This window comes from Cervus elaphus, chromosome 23 (assembly GCF_910594005.1).
Source record: "Cervus elaphus chromosome 23, mCerEla1.1, whole genome shotgun sequence".
NCBI classification, from domain to species: domain Eukaryota; kingdom Metazoa; phylum Chordata; class Mammalia; order Artiodactyla; family Cervidae; genus Cervus; species Cervus elaphus.
This window is the reverse complement of record NC_057837.1, coordinates 80,125,536-80,144,405: the sequence shown is the minus strand read 5'-3', so window position 1 is coordinate 80,144,405 and position 18,870 is coordinate 80,125,536. Positions and strand designations below refer to the sequence as shown.

General features: G+C 42.0%; 1 protein-coding gene across 2 annotated transcripts in view; it reads right to left on the bottom strand.

Annotated features, from left to right (window-relative positions):
- Positions 1-925: 925 nt before the first annotated feature.
- The window catches only part of TSHZ2 (teashirt zinc finger homeobox 2), a 477,265-nt gene continuing 459,320 nt past the window's right edge, over positions 926-18,870 (bottom strand). The window contains exons 3-4 of one of the 2 annotated variants that reach the window (XR_006337188.1): positions 8,507-8,955; positions 926-2,191 (exon numbers count right to left, since the gene is read on the bottom strand). Coding sequence is in view for 1 of the 2 variants with exons in the window: in XM_043884671.1 (XP_043740606.1) it covers positions 8,954-8,955 (2 nt within the window). In the remaining variant the exon portion in view is untranslated. Of the gene's footprint in view, positions 8,956-18,870 lie in introns of both variants that reach the window. The other variant, XM_043884671.1, reaches the window with a different exon arrangement.

Genomic DNA, 18,870 nt, shown 5'->3' with positions numbered 1-18,870 from the left:
GAAGACCCAGAACGTTATGGTTTGGTCCAAATGGCTTCTCCCTGCGGTCTCCAACCTTTTTTGCACTAGGGACTGGTTTTGTGGAAGGCAGTTTTTCCGTGGACTGGGAGAGGGTGAATGGTTTCGGGATGATTCAAGCACATCACACTTACCATGCATGTTTCTGTTATTATTACATCAGCTCCACCTCGGCTCATAAGGCATTAGGTCCTGGCGGTCAGGGACTCCTTGAGCCCAACCCTCTGCCTTCGCTGCCTCCCCTTCCTGCAGCCTAGCCTGGCCTCTCGTGTTTCTTGGCTCAGACGTGGGACCACGACAGTGAGGTGGAGCTAGCAGGTGCCGCCGTAGCGTCATCATGGACGAGCGTGGGGCTCCTGCAGCCCGGCCACGTGGCAGACGAGAGCGGGCTGTGCGGCCATCACTGTTGGTGGGGCTCGGCCTCTGCCTGGGCAGCGTGGGTGGGAAACATGGTCTCATCATCCTGGGACATTAAGGGAAACGGAGGGGAGCAGATAGGGAAACTGCACAGCAGGGCCGTGGCTCCAAGGTGGAAGGGTCTGGGTCTCTCCATCATGTCGGTCCTCTCTGTTGCGTCCTTGAATTTGTGAGACAGCTGCCCACTGCCTCTGCTGAGATTCCATCATAAATTACTCAGGCACAAGCTGACTGGATCTGAGAGTCTGCAAAGGCAGCCTAGGAACTAAGCAAGGCAGCTGGCATTGGTTAAAAAAAAAAAAAAAGATGAAAAAAAGAATCTGCTGGAGACAAGGGGAGATGCTAGAAGTGGGTCAGTGGGTCTGAGCAACAGAGAAGCCCACCAATAATCTCCTGGCGCGGCCTCCCTGAGGGTCAGTGCAGTTCCCCACGCCCTCCTTCCCCTTTCCTCTCTTGCCACCTTAAAAAAACACACATAGGCAGAAATCAATCCATCAAATGTCATTACAGATTTATTAAGCCTGATGTAGAAAGACATTTAACAGTAACATCTTCAGAAAGCATAAAAAGAGCACTTCTATTCAGTCTTGTGCTTTGAAAATCTAAATATATTTTTATCATATAAATAATTCTTTTCATGTTTTAAGTGCATCTGTTTTTTTTTCTTCTTCTTCTCTCCTTTAATTTTCATTTTTCAATTAGCCAAAGCGGAAGTCGTGGTTGACGGAAATGAAGCCATTTGCAAAGCTAATGGTGTTGGGAGGCCTGTCTGAGTTATACTGTATCAGCCCGATTTCCAAAAGGTGGTTCAGTCTGCAGCATTCAAATGAGGGACAGCCTCCAGCAAAATCATAATTGAACACACCCAGGTCTTTAATGTCAGCAGTTGAATTTCCTGATGCAAATTATGGTAAGGTTTCAGATGGGGACAGTCTATTTCCAATAACTCCTGAGTGGGTGTGAAAAAGACTTTTTTTTTTTTGACACAAAGGAAAGAGTTATCATGCTTAAGAATGTAAATAACACACATATAGAAACCTTTTTGATGGAAATGAGGGGCTCCGTATAAACGTTGGTGAGGGGGTTGTTATTTTTTCACAATAGGTAAAAGAAGTAGTATCTATTATTTAGGGCTTTAATTACAGTTCTCAAAGTGGAATGATTTTTCCTTTAAAAAAAACTCTTTAGAGGTAAAAAATAATGGCTTTTTTGATATAATTTTCACCTCCACCATCAGAAGTTATTTCTAGTGGTAAAATTGTACTTTTTTTTTAAAAAACCCTTCTCCTTTGAGAGATTATTTCATAGCTGCAGCATCAGACACACACATCTCGAGTGTGCCCAAACCAAGTCATTTTTATGCAGCCAGGGGCTGCTCCAGGGGTTTCTTCTGGCCTGATCTAAGTTATATGGAATGGCAAGACCAAATTGTTTAGAATTAAGAGGAAGGACAGGAGGCTGGCACCCGGGGACAAAAGGAGGAGCACCTTTTCTGAAAATCCCTGTGTTTTGTTTTTTTTTTTTCCAAGCTGAAAAGCCGTCATTTCCGGGGGGACGGTGTGTCTTTAGGCAATGACAATGCAGCTGAGCCTTTGGAAAATTGCAAATAGTGACTGCATTGAGCGCTAGTATTCGGGATGATCAGGAGCAAAGGGAAGCGTGGTCAGCCAGGGAAAGAACTTTCCAGATCCCAGAGATGGAGGCTCGAATGCCTCTCTGTGATGAATCTGTTTGGCCACAGGGTGGTATAATTTTCCTAGCAGAAAAAAAATTTTTTTTCATTGCAAGGACAATTTATAATCATCAAAAACAAGTGAAACATGGTTTTGATTAAAACAGCCTGTTGGCTCAATAATTTCTGTAATTTTAAAAACATCCTTAATGCAGAAGAAGAACACGCCGATGTCAGGAATGGCCTGGGGCCCCATTACAACAGCAACCGAATAAATAAGGAAAAGAATTGCGAGGTCATAAAAACAAAATTAAGCTAATGTTTCAAATTTTGACAATTATGAATTCTTCCTCTAAGAAGACATTAAAAAAATGTTCAGGCACTATTAGATAAAATACAAAGAGGATAATTCTTACATGGATGAGTTTGCAGTTTTCCCAAGGGGTAAAGCATGCCTTTAAAGGAAAACCCTGAATTAGGACATTGATTCCTCCTTAAATCCAGCAATTGGATGGACTCATGCAGACAGACAAACTTGGTTCTTAATCGTTTCTTTGTAAACTCAGATCTAATTCTTTCGTAAGCTATTGAAAGAGAATGATCAGGAAAAAAAATTACAAGCATAATTTTTTTTTTTTCTATACAAAAGAATCCCCATTGTGGGCCAGTTTGGTAGGAAACAGAAACAAGCAAATATAACAAAATCTGTGTTCATACATGGCGATATAGTTAGTATATACAAATATGTACAGTATAAAAATGTACGGAAGGCTGCTGTTCTCAGCCATCCAAGCTGCATTTTACACAAGGAAAACAGCCTGGATTTTCCTCCTAGTATACAGGCAAATGTAGTATATACAGCATGCAGGTTATAGAAAATTAGCGCGCTTGCATGGGAACATTCTACAGGTACGCTTGCAGTCATTTTTCTTTGAAAATGACGAGTCTGCTTTCCTAATATAAAAACGTGTTTGCCTTTCTTCACGGGCAAACACTTTCCTTCAGAGCAAGGTTGAATTCTCCCAACTCACTATGCCCTACCTCCCCTACTGCCAATTCCAAAAGAAAAAAAAAATGTCTAGAAGTAACATGAGGGGGTAAATATATAACACAAACATGGTTGATGCCAAATTTCTTAAAAACCTACACATGCTCTGCAGAGTAAGAACTGGTTGACCAGTACGAAGGTTGTGTATAACCAACTACCCTCTTGATTTTTAAGGTGTTTGGAAGTTTCTGATTTACGCCGATGGTGCCTGGCTATTAGGAGTCAAAGTCAGAAGGGATTAAAAAGATACCAGTGTATCAGAGACCAAAAAGTAGATTGTATCCCCAGATATTATGACATTTAAGAACCCTGAGCCAAACAAGAATGGTTGCGTATGTCAGCTTTTTCTGACTTGCGTGCACATTCTAGCATCTGATGTATTATAAGCCAAAACATTATACTACAAAGCTGGAATATTTCTGTTGCGTTGATCTCCATGCAGAATGAAAATAGTTTTTACATCTTCCCCGCAGATTGGTTGAGCCTAGTGTATTTAAAACAAAATATACATACACATTTATAATTCCTGAATGTTATCTGGGTCATTTAGAAAGTGAATACATTGCTGTACAAAGTCTTCATATTTGAGATATAATTGTATGATTGCTCAAGTTCTGTAAATATAAGCCTTTGCCTGGGGACTGAGATCCAAATGTAGGTTTCAGGTCCAAGATAATTTAGTAAATGCATTGAAATTCATTTTCTGGAGGGGTTGAAGGGAGTGGTAGGGTTTTCTATTTAGAAAAAATTTTTTTCAAGTAATGCATTTGTTAGAATTTTTCAACTTCTCCTGGGGTTCTCACAGAAGGGTTACTATTTGTACTTCCAAAAGCAGTCTTAAGCAAATAAACATTGTAGAAGGGCTGTGAGTATTTAATTTTTTTTTTAATCAGGTTGCTTTTTTTAAAAGGCCTTAATGATCATCATATGGCTATTGGTAAAATTATTTGTACGCTGAGAGGTGTCAGATCAGGGTGCCTTTACTTGCAGGAGCCATTTTACTTGGAATATATTTTTCCAATGGAAATGGACAAAGTTCTGTTGCAGAAATAACGTTCCACCTGGTACTAGCATTTTAAAACAGTCCTCTTCTAATCCATAAAACATTTCTAGTTTTCCCTGAAGCTTTGGGCTGCCTTGCGCATGAATAATTTTGGAGAAACACCCACGCCTGTTAGCCCATTGTTCGTGAAGTATTGGAAGAAGATTAACTAGAGCCTGGAAATTGTGTATCTGCGTCTGCTTCTGAATCTGTCACAGGAAACCAAAGGAGATAAGTGGCTTTTACTTTGGATGAAGAGGTAAAATTCCCCCATAGAAATTCTAAAGATGATTCACAAGTTTCAAAATGTTTAATGCTTCCCTACAATGGAAACATGTCTCTCTGTCTGTGGGGATGGAGATATGGGTCTCTTTCTCCTGCTCAATCTTTGTCTAAAAGTGTTTTGTGGATATTCTGAGAAAGTGCCACATATAGGAAGGGAGAAAATGAAATTAGCATTTTAACATCTCACAGGGGAAAAAAATAAACGGAAAGTTCACTTGTGATTTTTTTTTTTTTGCCGAATGCATGTTCAAAATAGATACCACTTTTTTGTTCTTTAGAATTACATGTGTATATTTGTGTGTTTAAAGCCTTCAGTATATTTCCTTATTATTATTATTTTAGCATTCATCAGCACTCTTCGATTCTTACTGCAGAGAATAGAAGATAATGTGAAAGTGACATTTTTTTGTTTTTTTTTTTTTTAACAAAAAATATTTAACAAACTTAAAAAATGAAACCCAGTGAAAAAGATTTGAAAGCAGTCACATAACCTAGGGAATGACAGATGGGAAAGACACAGAATGCAAGCACCTTTTAAGGCCTTGTAATCTTTGGATTTACTGTGAAAAGTTTCAGAAAATTGTAGTCTTACTGTGGCACTGTCCATAGGCCCTGGAAAATTACAGTGAAAGTAAAATATATTCATGAATGCACACACACAAGAGCACGCACACTCACACACACCTCCTCACTGTTTAGTCAGTTATCTAAATGCTTCCCCCAAATGTCATTTCATTTGTTTGTTTTCAGCATTTCCACTCAGTTCAGTGGCTTGTGTCTGTGACATTAATTATGAAAGACTCCAACAACCGAGCAGGCACATTTTGGGGGTGAGGTTTAAGAAATCTATTTATGACCTTAAATTCTGTGGGGACTGTCTGGACTATTCAATTTATTCTATGATTATGGTCTGCTTTTAGGCCATGACCTATTTTTAAACTATTTCCTCTCTGTATACTTCTCAGAAGGCGAATTTCCTATTCGGAAAGATTATTATTTGGGAAAACAGGTATAAGATGCAAATCGCATGAGGGGAGTTGGACCCTAATTCAGCTCCTCATCCAGGCGTCTGGTGTCAACCGCCTTTAGGTGTTGCCGTAAACACCCGAGGACCAGAACATTGTGTGAATTGTTCACCTGTATCCCTTAGCACCTAGGAGAGTGTGTGAATACAATAAATGCCTGATAACATCATTAAAAATTTTTTTGGCTGCACCATCCGGCATACAAGTTCTTAATTCCCTGACTAGGGATCAAACCCGCGTTGGGAGCACAGAGTCTTAACTCCTGGACTGTCAGGGAAGTCCCCGCAGACGCCCGCTAATATTTGTTAGTCAATTTGCTGAATAAATTGCGTTTCCTCTTCTGTCTCGTGCTCCCGGTGTCTTGTCACATGCTGTACATTTGGTGAATTTGTTGAACTACAAAATGGGGCCAAATGCCTAAATCTGAAGCAGTCATATATGATTTTTTCAATAGACATTTCAGCTTGCAGCCTGTGGGTGGTCTTAGCTAGAAGGAGGGAAGGGACGGAAAAGCAGTCTCCTGCCTTCACTGAGGGTTGGGGGAAGAATGGAGATCCCTGGGTGTCGTTTGCATGATACTTGCACGTCATTTTCCTGTCCATCTAATGTTCCAGTTCATCAGCACTTCCTTTATTTACAGAGAGAGGAAGAGAATGGTATGAAAGCAGATAAAAACACTCTCCTGAGTCCCTGTTGTTTTTTCCCTCCAGGAGGAAGTTTCTAGAAGCTTTCCAGGGCTTGCCAAGTGAAGACAGGTCTGGTCTCTGGGAATATACTGAGTTCTGTGTGCATTTCACAGAAAGAGCCCAGATCTTGTTTCCTAAGGAGAGCATTGGCAGCTGTCCCTCTGCTGTGACATTTATGGTTACCAAGCAACGACTCATGAGTCTTACCAAATTTATAAATATTTTTGTCTCTTGCCTCCCACCCACCCCTCCACAGAAATTGCGCTAACAAAACTGTATAGATGATGTGTTGAAGCAGATGATTTATTTCTTTCTTAGAAGGGAAACAATTTCCATGGAGTTGAGAATCGCATTGTTTTCCCCAAGTTGGAGAAAGAGCTCAAGAATCTGCTTTGGGACGGTTCAGACAGAATCTGAATTATATCAGTTTATCTAATAACCCTGGGTTGGAGCAGGCAATTTTTAACAGCTTCACGAAGCCCAGTGCTAATGCATTGATTTCCCTTTAATAGAATTTCGTTGTCGAAGGACAGTGCTCAGTAGAGTCCACCCTTCAATCTTAAGCCATCCGAAGACTGTTCCTTTCCAGTTGAGCGCCATTCATTTCTGGTTGAATAGGTTAAGCAAAGACAGACCTCGCTGTTCTCAATTCACTTTATGATCCTCCCATCATAAAAAATAATATCGGCACCTTGCTTTTCATGTCAGAACTGCATTTGAGCCGCTCTTCCCTATGCCCATGAGTAAATCCCGTAAAAGCCGCCCCGTTGTACTGTTGCTATTTTTCCTTGTGGGTGATTGATTGATGGATGAGTGCTGACACTTCAATGAAGCTATTTCGACTGCCATCTCAATCCGATGATGTGAGGGGTATATTTTCTGTCCATGCCTCATTACTTCAGAATGACATTCCTGGAACTTCATTTACTTTTTCCCTCCTTCCCCGAAGCGCCATATTTTTTCCCATCTAGGTTATGCATGCCATAAAAAAAGCAATTTGCTATTATATGTGGCATAAGGGCAACACTTTCTCTAGGAGGTAAATAAGAAGTTTTTTTTTTTTTTAAATCCCAATGTTGAATTTAGGGATCATGTCAAAATTCCAAAAACAATTCCAACAGGCAAGCTCCACGAGAAATGGTACAGAGGATATATCTGGAGATACTTGGCTTCATTATGTTGTTGTTAAGATTTGACAGAGATTACCTTGGTAATTAAAGCAACAACAAAAGTGACTCTTTTGTTTCAGAATCATCTAGTTCCTAGTGTTGTGCCTAGAATAGTTTAAATATTTCACCTATAGCTGAGTAGCAGTTTACAACACAATCTAGACTTATTTGTCCTTTGAGAATCAGGAAATTCATTGTTTAAATGCAATAACAGATTTATCTATTATAGGTTGCTTTCAGTTGTATCAAAAAATGCACAACTAAACAGATCTATCTCTGCATTTCCAAACAGTGCACTAGATATACAAAGGTTTTAATAGTAAAGCATGCTCTTAGCTTTTCCAAGTTGACTTAGGACCTGATTTTAATCTGTGTAATACAGTATTCCCGTTAATAATAACGTATAATTAAGACATCCGTTAAAAATCCATAACGTTAATTTAATGGAGAAAATCTAATACAGTTCTATTGGAATTTTTACGTTAAATTAACTTTAACGGGCTTTTAATGGATGTCTTAATTAGATCTCATTATTAACGGGAATATTCCACAAATTAAAATTGGGCCCTCAAAGTTTTAATGAAAAAAGTTGCAGGAACACATTTAAGATGGACACCCTATTTCATGCTTTCTGTTGCTTCTACAGCTAAGCTGTATTTCCAAGCCCATAAACAACAGATCCTGGAGAAAGAAATTACCACAAAAGGCTGCTGCTGAACTTTCTACCCTGCAGTGATCTCATCTTCTTATTTTTTTCTGATTCTACATCCCCCCAATTCCCCCAATTGTCCCGATTTGCAGGTCTAATATGAAGTGGTGCATGCTCAAAACTATGTATTTTTTAACCAATAAAGATAATGATAATAAAGATGCGCACTACGGCATGGGAAAAAGTCACTGGCAGCAACACGGTTAAGCCTGACTATGTGAGCAACTTTCCCAGAAGATGAACATTGTTCAGAGGTTTTCTTGGCTCAAACTCTGGTTTAACTTAATAATTCTTCCACTTTGTGGTGATTAATGGCTCCCAAGTGCAAGGGCAGGACTGGGCAATCCAGGTGCAACTGTAATTGTTGCACTGAACAGAAACATTTCCTTTAGACAAACGTTCCCAGAGGGGTTATAAATAGGAAATGGACATTACTATGGCAAGTAGGCTTCCAAGCTTCTACGTGGAGGGCGGCCCACTTGGACACTAGACTCCGAGGACTTGCCCTCCCCCGCCCTCTCCTGCCGAGCGGTACAAGCTGACAGAACAAGAAGCCAGTGTTCTCAGGCCTCCTTCTCCTTCAGCGGCACTTTGTTTTCTCATGGCAGCGGAAAGGGGGCCATGGAGACGAGGCAGCCCCGTTGCAGTCTATCAATGAAAATCTAATATTGTCCATAAGCAGAGAAGTGGAAATCAATACTTCATTACCAAATTGTTAGTGCGGATGAAGAGAAATGGCCGGGGTGATTTTTTTTTTTTTTTTTTGGCAGTCTTCTTAGAGCAGGGTGTCGAGAGGAATCACTGTCAGGAGAGCGGGCAGGTGCAGGGCTAGGGCCCGGTGTGAAGGGAATCCAGGCTGGAGAGTTGGAACTAAGGCATTTGTCCTGTAATGGGAACCAGACAACAGAAAAGATACATTATTTTCTGAGGAGCAGCCCGGGTAGTCAAATCGCTCACCTCTTTCATTGGTATTAATGTTCTGCATAGCGTCTTAGTTAAGTCTAGTATAACATGATCAGTGAATGAGACATAGAAAGGAAGAGCTAACTTAGGGGAAAAAATTTTTTTAAAAATGATGTATGGAAGACATATTTGAACACCTCTGTTTGCAGCAGCATTCTTCATCATAGCCAAAAGGGGGAAGCATCCCAAATGTCCATCATAGGATGAATGGATAAGCAAAATGGTACAACCACACAATGGAATATTATTCAGCCTTCAAAAGGAAGGAAATTCTGGCACATTCTCCAATATGGATAAGTCTTGAAGACATTATGCCAAGTGAAAATAAATCAGTCATAAAATGATAAAATACTTCACTTGTGTAAGGTACCTAGAAAAGTCAAACTCAAAGAAACTTAAAGCAGAATCGTGGCTGTCAGGCGCAACCTTTGCAAGAGGGGAAAGTCCTGGAGATGGATGATGGTGACGATTGCATAACAACGTGAATGGAATGTACTCAAAGTCACTAAACTTCACTCTTAAAAATTGTTAAGATGGTAAATGTTATGTTGTTTTTTTTTTTACCACAATTAAAAGTAAAAAAATATATATGGTTTTTCTATTGTGAAGCATTTTAAAAAATTAAACAATTAGCCTGTGGCCTCACCATCAGGATAGAGCTCCTATTGACTTTCTGCAGTACCGCCTGTAGTGTCTCCTCTCCCCACACACTTTTGTTAGGTTTACATGGTTGCCAGTGCCCACTGTGTAATGTTTTCCTCTCTATCCTTTCACTAGGAAACATCACTGTGAACAGTGGGATGAATTCTGTCACCTATATCATCAAAGTTTACTAAACCATTCTTGTGATGTTGGACATTTAATTCGCTCCCAGTTTTATTCAATAATATTAACTGTGATGAACATCTTTGTGTTTAAAACCATTCAATATGTTCAGATACCTTAATAGACTTAAGTTTCTGAGTCAAAAGACAGCCACATTTTTCGTGGTGGGAAAGTGCTTTAAAGTACTTAATGGGCTGATTTTTTTTCCAGATATGTGCTATTTGGTTGGCTGTAGGAGTGCATATAATTTCCATCAATTCAATCTGGGCAGCATTCCTTGGTTACACGTTATTTAGTGGCTGTGCTCATTTTAATGAGGAAAAAAACACCGAGGACCTATATTTAATTTGTCTTTTGGAAAAGGAAAATATCCAAGTTTGTAGTAGAACAACAAAGACAAGTTGAAAATTGAATGGCATTTGATGTGTGCAGGGAAACTGAGTGAGAAATAATCATAATAGACTTTATAAAAGATTCCTCGGTAAGAAATCATAGGACTGCAATACTAGCGACCAGTATCATGTACCTACCAGATGCCAGATGCTACATCCACTACCACTAACCCTTCAAACAACTTTGTTTTAAAAATGAGAGAGGAAAAGCCTCAAAGAGGTTAGTGACTTGTCTGAAGTCCCACAACTAATAAAAAGTAGTGGGCGGCTTTAAACGGAGGCAGTCCCACTCAGAAGCTCCCATGCTCACTCAGGCACCACTGTCAGGGGAAGGAATCATTTCCCTCTGTCACTGTTTGCATTGCAGATATGAAGGGTCCCAGCAGTCTTTGGTCTGGAACCCACCCGCTCCCTGGCAGGTCTGGAAATGTGAAGGAGGATGGTCACATGGTTGGAGGAGGAGAGATGAGTCAAAGAAAAAGCAAGTAGAGGCTAGAAACTGCAACGGCATGGGGCTTCCCAGGCGGTGCTAGTGGTGAAGAATCCGCCTGCCAATGCAGGAGACACAAGAGACGCAGCTTCAATCCCTGGGTCAGGAAGACCCCTTGGAGTAGGAAGTGGCAGCCCACTCCAGTAGTCTTGCCTGGAAAATTCCATGGACAGAGGAGCCTGAGTCCGTGGGGTCTCAAAGAGTCAAACACGACTGAGTTCCTGGGGACACCACGCGCTCTACAGTAGGTACGGTAAGGAGAAGGCAGGGGGAGAAAGAGGAAAAGAGAAGAAGGAAAAAGAAGAGTTAAACCTGGCTTTCCTAAAGAGGGAACGCCTTACATCGTAGACAGGACATCTGGGCGAGGAGGAGGTTTCACACACAGTCTGTCTGTGGTCCGTGGTTTCTCCTCCCTGACCTTGATGGTGATGTGATACCAGTCTTAGAGAACCTTATTTCAACTATCACTTCCTTGAAGCAGCTCCAGATTTGATCAACCCCCAAACTTCTCTGGTTGGATTTCTCTTAGGTCAAAATTTGTTCTGGGAAGGGGAGCAGGGAGAAAGGAAGAAAAAAAAAAGATTTTTTTACAGTCGCCTTCTTGGGAATTCACAGTACACATTATCGTATGAAAGGCTCTGAGAAGTCCTGCAATTAAAGCCCAACCCAATCCAACATAATATACCTTTCTTTAACCTGGGGCTTCCCATGTTCGTCTGATAACCCTTCCCTTCCCTGTAAAACAGTCATAAGTGTACGTGAGTGTCCTTTTCTGGAAAACACTTTCATGACAGACGCTTGTGTGGAAACAAATGAAGATGTTTGGTTTCTAAGATCTCAGTCCTGACCTCATTATTGACTTTCTGTAACTCTTTGCTCAGGTTTCTTGACTTTGGGGGCCTCAGCATGAAAGGATCCTGCCGTCACGATAACTTGACATTTTTCTGCATGTCTAGTCTATGCTACCCCTCCGAGATCCATGCCTTACGTCGTGTCAACTTCATGATGCTGCAATGCAGGAGATACTAATGTCTACGCTTTCCAGCCTAGGAAACGGGGATTTAGAGAGGTGAAACCGCTGACCTGCAGCTACCTGGTTGGTAGTAGGAGAAAGGGTATCCAGATTCCGATTTTTCTGGTCTCTTAAACCCTGCCTCTTATCTTGCCTGTGATCGGTTGGTAATGTCTTTTTTTTTTTTTTTTGGTAATGTCTTAAAATGTGAAACACTAGCGTTATTAATAATTTACAGCCATTTCCCCAAGAGTGTCTGTACAGTTATTCAGTTAAATTCCAGATATGAGTGTCTTCTATTAAAACCTGACTATGATGCTATTTCTATCTGAGAGATCTCATATCCCACCACAATTGATGGAAGAGGTGAATTCTTTCAGGAGGTCAGTTTTTTATACTATAAGAGAATGACAAAAAGGAGGCCTGAATCGTGGGCCGCTTTGGAACAAGATACTCTTTTTCTTTTAAAAAGAATTTCCTATCTTAAAAGAAGAGAAACCTCTTTTTCCCTCTAGGTCTAAAGATGAGACCTGGCAGAAAATTAAAACTAGAAAACGAAGAGAAAGGGGATGAGAATGTGTGTTGTTACTTTTTTTTGCTGTTCAGAAAAGATTGTGTAGAATGAGTGAAGAACAAAGAAGCACATACTCTCGGTTGCCTTTCAAAGGATGCTTGTGTGCTAAGTCGACTCAGTTGTGTCTGGCTCTTTGCGACCCCATGGACTGTAGCCCACCACGCTCCTTTGCCCATGGAGTTCTCCGGGCAAGAACCCTGGAGTGGGTTGCCATTTCCTCCTCCCTTTCAAATGGTAGTTGAGGCCAAGTTTTGCTGCTGCATGAGTTTTTTGCCTTAATATGTTCAGCTAATACTATAAAAATAAACCATGAATAAATAAAAATTGTAATTACGTATCGAAAAATTCATTGGCAGTGTTCATTAAGCAGAGTTTGTGAGGGAGAGCCAGGCGAAAAGATGCAATTATTTTTGTATTAATACAGAGCCATCAACAGATGTGTAGAATCACATACCCTGTACTGTAATTTGGCCACGCTGGAATCCTGCCCCCCCCCCAAGCAAGGCACTCTGGCTGGCTCTCCTCTCTGCGCCCTTGCTCGGGGCCTCCTGCCTTCTTTTTTCTCTACTCTGGACTGTGCTTAGTCGATCAGTCGCGTCCAACTGCAGCCCACCAGGCTCCTCTGTCCATGGGGATTCTCCAGACAGGAACACTGGAGTGGGTTGCCATGGCCTCCTCCAGGGGATCTTCCCGACACGGGGACTGCACCCAGGTCTGCCGCCTTGCAGGCGGATGCTTTCCCATCAGAGCCTCCAGGGAAGCCCCCTGTCCTCAGAGCTGCATTCTTGTCCGAAAAGGGTGTTTGGGGACGGCTGCCCTCATGGGGGCGCCACTAGCGCCTCGCGGTTCGGGACCAAGAACGCCAGACATCTTGCAGTGGGTGGGACAGAGTCTCCCAAGGGAGTAGTGACCTTCGTCTTCACCACTTTTGAAGCCTCTGTAGGCTGGCATCGCCCCTCTCTGCTACTGCTTACGCTCGGGGCCAGATAGTTCCTTGTAGGGCGACTGTCCTGGGCATGGTAGGCCTTTTAGCAGCATCGCTGGCCCCTACCCACCAGGTTTCAGTCTCATTCCCACTCACTCCCCAGATACCTCTAGACTTTGCCAAATGTCCCTTTGGAGGGGGACAACATCATCACTGATTCAGAAACGTCTGACCCGTGGAAAACAATTCTATCCTTTGAGCTTAGAACCTCAAGCCATTGCACCACTGGCGTCTGGACGTCTCTGCGTGAATAACTCACAGGTGCCCGAAAGGTCCCTTTGTCCCACCGCGGTCGCGTTTCCTCTCCCACTTCTCTCTTCGTGGGAAATGGAACCTCAGACTGCTCAGCTGTTCCTGCGGGAAAGCGGGGTCGTCCTTGGCACCTCGTCATAACCTCCCTCGCCAAAGTCGGTGTCCGTCTTCACCCCGCGGCCCCCTCACTGGCTTCTTCTGTCCACTGTGTCCCGTGGCTCATCTCCCACGAGCAGGTACAGCGAGCTTGTGAAAACTGGCAGTAGATGAGGCGGTCCCTCCCCGATCCTCCCAGCTTGCGGGCCTTCCTGTCCTCTGCGCACGCAGGAAAAAGGCCCCGTTTGTCTAAGACTTCCGGCCTGATCTGTCCTGCCATCTCTCCAGCCTCACCTGGGTCTGTACGCCTTAGCGGTGTCCCGAGAGCACTGGCCTTTCATTTGTCAGTAATTTCATTGTCTATGTGTTTATTTTCGGCTGTGCTGGTCCTCGTTGCTGCGTGGGCTTTCTCCAGCTGCGGCCAGCGGGGCCGCCCTCTTGCTCTGAGCCTTGCGGGCACGGGCTCTGACTGCGGTGTCTTTCCCGCCGGGGATCCGGGCTCCAGGGCGCTCGCTCGGCTTCAGCGGCTGCGGGACGTGGGCTCAGCAGCTGTGTCCGGGCTCTGCAGCGCGATGCGGGAGCTTGCTTGCTCCGAGGCCTGTGGGATCTTCCCGGATCAGGGATGGAATCTGTGTCTCCTGAATTGGCAGGCGGATTCTTTAGCTCTGAATCACCAGGGAAGCCGCAACTCTGGCCTTCTGACGGTGTATGAAATGGACCTTCCTGTCTTTCCGCACGTCCTTCCTTCCACCGAGAATGCTGTCTTCTTATTCTTTGTTTGGCTAGCACCTTCTCATCCTTGAAGTCTTCGTTTAAATGTCATTTCCTCAGAGAAGTTTCCTCCTCCCCACTGAACTTGGTGCGGTTTCTTTGTTATAATATTGTACCTTTTATGTTGTCCTTCTGGGACCATGTCGACTACCGACATCATCATATATGTAAATTTTAGTTTGCATATATGTGTCCACCTCCCACTCTGCCTTATAAACCCTAGGAAGGTGGGGGCTGTGTGCATTGCATACGTCGGTGTCTCAAGCATGTTACCCGATGTCCGGCACATGGTAAGTACTTGATAATATTTGTTGAGTGAATGAATTTTGAGAGGTAATAATTTGAAGTCTTATCTCTTCAAACACGAAAAAGAAATTTTAAAATATTTATACTAAAACAATACGAAAGAAAAAAATACAGATTTACGTGGAACCCTTCTTCTCGAATTCTATGAAAGGGACCATGTAAAGAAAAAAAAGAGAACCGACTTAAAAATTAGTTTTTAAGAAAACATAAATGGACATCAAGAGGATTTGCCACCTCTTTGGTGCTTTCAATGTCAAAGAATAACTTATTCTGCCATTTTAAAGCAGTTTGTGTGTGTGCTTAGTTGCTTAGCTGTGTCTGACTCTTTGGGACCCTGTGGACTGTAGCTCAACAGGCTCCTTTGTCCACGGGATTTTCCAGGCAAAAATACTGGAGTGGCTTGCAATTTCTTTCTCTACGGGGTCTTCCTGGCCCAGGGATCAAACCCTTGTCTCTTGGGTCTCCTGCATTGCAGGCAAATTCTTTTACCATTGCACCACCTGGGAAGCCCCATTTTGAAGCAATTTACGTTTTTCAAAGCACAGTCATATATATATATTCTCCGCTGAAATATATAGGCTAAATATTAGTAGCCACAAAGATAAAGAGTTTAAATAATTTGCTCCCATGGGGATTAAATGATGGGGTTAGGACACCTGACTCCTAACTCAGGGCTTCTTGAAACTATTTGGTTGAAAATGAAAAAGAAGAGACTGAGATATAAATGCTGAAGATATGTGAAATGTTTTATTAAAAAACACTGACAAGGAGGCCAGGTAGAAATGGAGACAAGTGATTTTAACTGTGTAATCCAGGGAGAAATCTGCAGTTAATATGTTTTTTTCAAATTGATTTTACAATTTGAAAATCCAAATTGGCTTACCTACATTGATGAATTTCATCATTAGTGCTTCACCTAATTTTTCCTAAGAGAAAACTGTGCGCAGAAACCCTTAAACTTTGGTGGACCAATTTCAAGACTTTGAATGAATAAAATAATTGCTCAAATGTATTGAACACATTTTATACACAGCTTCATGTGAGTAGGTGGGTAATATTTTAAAAATACCATCTTGATGTGGTCTTGCCTTTAATTAATTTCTTTGTTCCATGCAGTTTTCCAGCCATGGGAAACAGAGACCCAGAGTGGTTGCTGGGAAAGGGAGGTCACAAAAGAAACTAGAGATACAAGGAAGTGTCTGAGTTTCTGAATGGTGAGAATGACTTTCTATGTTATTTAGTCATCAGTTGTGTCTGGCCCTTTTTCGACCCCATGAACTGTACCTCGCCAGGCTCCGTGGTCCATGGGATTTCCCAGGCAAGGGAAATCTGGAGTGGTTGCCATTTCCTTCTCCAGGGACCTTCCCGACCCAGGGGTTGAACCCACGTTCTCCCCCATCTCTCTTATTGGCAGGCAGATTCTTTACTGCTGAGTTGGTTGTGACTGTTAATTTTAGGCCCACCACTTATGTATTATTTTCATTAACTATTTTAATTACCCAGTGGGGTATCCAGTATTACAGAGGAAAAAGACTGGTTTAAATCATCACCGTCACTTTTGCAAGGTGACATGGTAATCAGTGGAATTGGCTATTCCAGTATTCAATAGAAATATGTATGTTTTGTATCTCAGAGCCTTTATTTTTAACCAAGAAACTAACCATTCCTGATGTTGACTCTGTGCCCATGAGACAACACTTTTTGAAAAAATTTGTTTGTTTAAGGGGCTTGATTAGATCCTTGAAGAAGAGGAGGCAATACTATTATTGATCATGATACTATTACTGATCATGGTAGTCTCCTCCGTGGGACATCTAAACTCAGACAACATGCAGGTCATAGTCGACACACTAGAAAATCCCACCTTTTGAACTTCCTCTTTTAAAGCACAACTTGTGATAAATCAACCGTGTGTCTAGAATGCATGATGTATGCTTCATGACACAAACCTGGCTGTCAACTGTCCATAGCCTTAAAGCTGGGGGAGACATTTCCATACCTTTTTTTTTTTTTTTTTAAATCAGTGCCAGAGCAAACATCTAAGTCGACCGACCTCTATCCTGTACCACCAACCTCCAGTGTCTAATGGAATGGGAAAATTAGAAATAATTTTTAAAAACAAGTTCCCTTTTGGTCTACTTAATGGGCAGCCCTTGGAATGGTTTGAAATATCCTCACCATGGTGTGCAAGATGGCTGTTAAGGAAATTGGCAGAAACAAGGTGACATCTAGGAGACCAACAACAGCAGAGACGTCAGGCGAGAGGATGCGGGGCCCTCCGGGGTGGCGGGGGCCCTGTCACCGGGCGTCATCTGGCCCTTGGCTGTGTGTCAGCTTGGAAGATTTCCATGGCAGCAGAAAAGCTTTTCCTTAAAGCACACACCTCAACTTCAGGCTACCCAAGTAGTTAAGAAGCGGAAATGAAAGAAATGGCATGAGGGTTTGCCCTCTGAAAATCTCTTGACAACTAATGATGGGATTATGAAGTCTTAACTGCCGTACAGTTATCCCTAATTATAACCAAAGGTATGTCAGTCTAAATAAAAATGATAAGGCAGAGAGAGGCGGGCTCCTCTCCCTCCCCCCAACATGCTTTTTAACATGAATTTCTTCACAGTATGATGCTTTGACAAAGCTTGGATTGAATAATTATTAAAAAGAGATGGAGCCCAGTGTTAAGCAAAACACATTTTTTTGCAGAAAGGAATGGTTGAATTTTTTTTTTAACAGAAAGAAATGGTTTCAGTTTTAAATATTTGGTTCATTATGAGATGACTGGATGGCAGCACCAACTGAATGGACATGAGTCTAAGCAAACTCCAAAAGATAGTGAAGGACAGGAAAGCCTGGTGTGCTATAGTCCATGGGGTCACAAAAAGTCAGACACAACTTAGTGACTGAACAACAATAACAAAACTATGGGAACCTCCTATTATCTTTTTTGCACTCTATCACAAAATCATGTAAGGAATTTATTCTAGACAGTAGGTATCAGGAAAGGTGTGGCTTATTCTTAAATCCTGGTATAAATTTTATTTATGGAAAAGGCCAATCTCAGAGTGGATCAAGCTTTCATTTTTGCTTTCACTGCTAGGGAGCTCAGAGTCAGTTTTGTGGCCCAACCAACCATTTGGACAACCTCTGAAGGGACCAGTCTATATCCATTAACTTCTCTTCATAATGTCTCTCCATTTTCCTTTGCCATTTTTGTTAATTGTTTGACATTTCCATTTATTACTTGGGTGACATTAGGGGAAATGACTTTTTTTCTACTTAAGTTTCCATATCTGCAAAATCAGGATGAAAAGAGTATCTTTTACAAATGATTCCTGGCTTACAGTAAGTGCTCAGTAAAATGTAGACTTAAAAAAATTATTTTCTTTTATGATTTTATTGCATTGCATACAATATGGTATCTTAAAAGTGCTATTGAATAATGTGTAGAATAAATAAAAAAATACGTGTGTAAAATTCTGCTTATGTGTTGAAAGTAAGTAATCATTGGATCTTGGAAAATGGATTATTCCTTTCTACTGGAAACTTCAAAAACTAAGTAGAGAGAGGCTCTTTAGTTCAGGCATTAAACATATGTTGAAAAGAAATCAGTTGTCAATTCAGGTGTGAAGCTAAGAAAAGTTTCCCCCTTTTATAAAAAGAGGATAAAATAGCATTTCAAAACACTTGATGTGGATATTAAGAAGATGAGAGTAGAACGCAGGCATAACGCTTGCCATTTTACTAAGTGCTCATTATAAGTTGTGCACTTAACAACGATGTTGTTTAGTTGCTCAGTCGTGTCTGACTCTTCGCGACCCCGTGGACTGTAGCCCGCCAGGCCCCTCTGTCCATGGGATTTCCCAGGCAAGGATACTGCAGTGGGTGCCATTTCCTGCTCCAGGGGGTCCTCCCGACCCAGGGATCGAACCTGCATCTCCCGCATTGGTAGGTGGATTCTTTACCACCGAGCCACCAGGAACGCCCTTTTACATTAATCCCTGACTATGGATCTCATTGTCCCGGTTTATTAATGAGAAAACAGAGGCTTGAACTGGGTAAGAACATCAAGGTCAGTTAGTAAGCAGCAGAGCAGCATTTGGACTCAGGTCTGTATGACTTCAAAGCCTGCTCTCCAG